Raw genomic sequence first — 1,875 nt, forward strand, 5'->3', positions numbered from 1 at the left:
ATATACAAAAAGAAAGAAGAAAGAAAAAGAGGCACAAAGAGACATACGAATGATACATATCGTTAAATTAGATGGAAAGTTTTTGCATTTTCTATATGATATTACTATATTTAATTTGTTAATAACTATTCACAAATTTAAAAAAGAATTTAATTATTTCATATCAGATACATCCTCTCAAGAAATATATAATATATTATCTAATGCAACAAAATTTTAATTTAACCAAGAAATTATGGAAACATCTTATTCACTTTAGAAAATTATAACTATGAATTAAAGAAATATGTATAATATCAATGAAAAAATTCACTCTATTTTACATAATACATTTCACTCAATGACGAGCCATAAATATCAAAAGGTTAAATTCGTATAAATTTGAATATTAAAAAAATTATCACTTATGACACATATATAAAATATATCGATAAGAAAAACGGCAACAACTTTCCGTTCAATCGAACATAGAATGACAGGTGAGAACCTAATGGTCTGACCTGTCAACCAAATACCGAGGTGACCGCGAAAATCTGGCGGTCCTCAAAGATGGAAGCCAACCAAGGCGTGCCAGGGCCCCGATGTGCCTTTTATTCGCTTGAAACGTTTCCGGGTAGCCGAACTGGTCTACCTCCGGCTGCATCTCCGGTGCAGAACCTGTTCCTGACATTCACAGATACACCGCTCGATTTACGCTCGATCTCTGACTTTCGTGTTCAATTACTACGCGGTTGACATGTCCATTCCCGCCGACATGAAATACACAAACTCGAACGAGGTCTACTTTTATCGGATCTCGGGTATCGAGGGTGCTTACGGAAGGGTATAGCGTGCCGTATCGCTGTCATTCGGTTGAAAAGTTAATTAATCTCGCCTCGCGTTTCAAGCATGGAAGAGTACCGTTTTTGAAAGGGGAAAAGGGATATTTCACGGCTTGGATCCATGTGTGTTTTGCGGATTTCTTTGGATTTGCTTTCGACTGTAATCACATTTACGAAGAACATTTCTTGGAAAAGGAATAGTTTCTAAAGTTCTATCTCGATTCTTGAATCGTTCTTTTTTTTGAACTGCACTCGCGTGTGATATAAATATTAATACATTTTAATTAATAATTCTCGATGTCTTGAAGAAGAGAAGAAGTATTTGTATCATTCCATATTTTTACATAAAATATAATAAAACACTTATTATATAAATTAACGATTATTCTTGTCTTAATTATTAGAAATTTGTAGCTTTCTAATTTAAGATTTCGCAAATATTACGCTATACGAATTAAATATGAAATAATCGTATCGTTTGAACATTCCTTAAACAAGATTTTGAAATTTACTTGTAAACATATATATATACCTATCATCAAATAAACTTCTTTCTTCGTTTCTTTGTCATATTACTTTTCCCAAAACTTCCAAATTAACTAAACCCATAAAAAAACGAATCAAAGTTACTCACCCATGAACCTCTTCTCAGCATTAGGATACTGTCCACCAAGCGCCTCCATCATCTCTTCGTAATCGAACATATTCGCGTTCTGCATCACAGGAAGCGGATACTCATCGGAGAAAGCAATCTCCCTCTTGGATCTCCTAATATTCGAGTCGACCTTCAACGAATCGTTCACCTTCTCCTCGCTTTCGTAATCGTTCTCCTGACTCTGTCGCAAGTTGCCAAGCGCCTGAAGATCCAACAGATCGTTTCTCGCATTCGTGTCTGCGTCGAACGATCTACCTTGGCGGGAGAGCGCCCTGAGGATCACGCTCCCGGGCAGAAAGATTCCTCTCTTCAACGACACAGGCCAAGCGGAATTCTTAGCCAAAGATGAGACGCTCCTTTGCTCGCGGACAGGAAGATCGCCCGTTCTGGCCAAAGAGG

General features: G+C 36.9%; 1 protein-coding gene across 1 annotated transcript in view; it reads right to left on the reverse strand.

Moving 5' to 3' along the window:
* Positions 1-1,875, reverse strand: part of LOC102671402 (neuropeptide-like 1) — a 19,472-nt gene that overhangs the window by 2,339 nt on the left and 15,258 nt on the right. Inside the window, exons 4-5 of the mRNA XM_031508522.1 lie at positions 1,456-1,832; positions 501-663 (exon numbers count right to left, since the gene is read on the reverse strand). Of these exons, the coding sequence (XP_031364382.1) occupies positions 501-663; positions 1,456-1,832 (540 nt within the window). The remainder of the gene's footprint in view (positions 1-500; positions 664-1,455; positions 1,833-1,875) is intronic.

Source organism: Apis dorsata, unplaced genomic scaffold (assembly GCF_000469605.1).
Source record: "Apis dorsata unplaced genomic scaffold, Apis dorsata 1.3 scaffold_88, whole genome shotgun sequence".
Classification (NCBI taxonomy): Eukaryota; Metazoa; Arthropoda; class Insecta; order Hymenoptera; family Apidae; genus Apis; species Apis dorsata.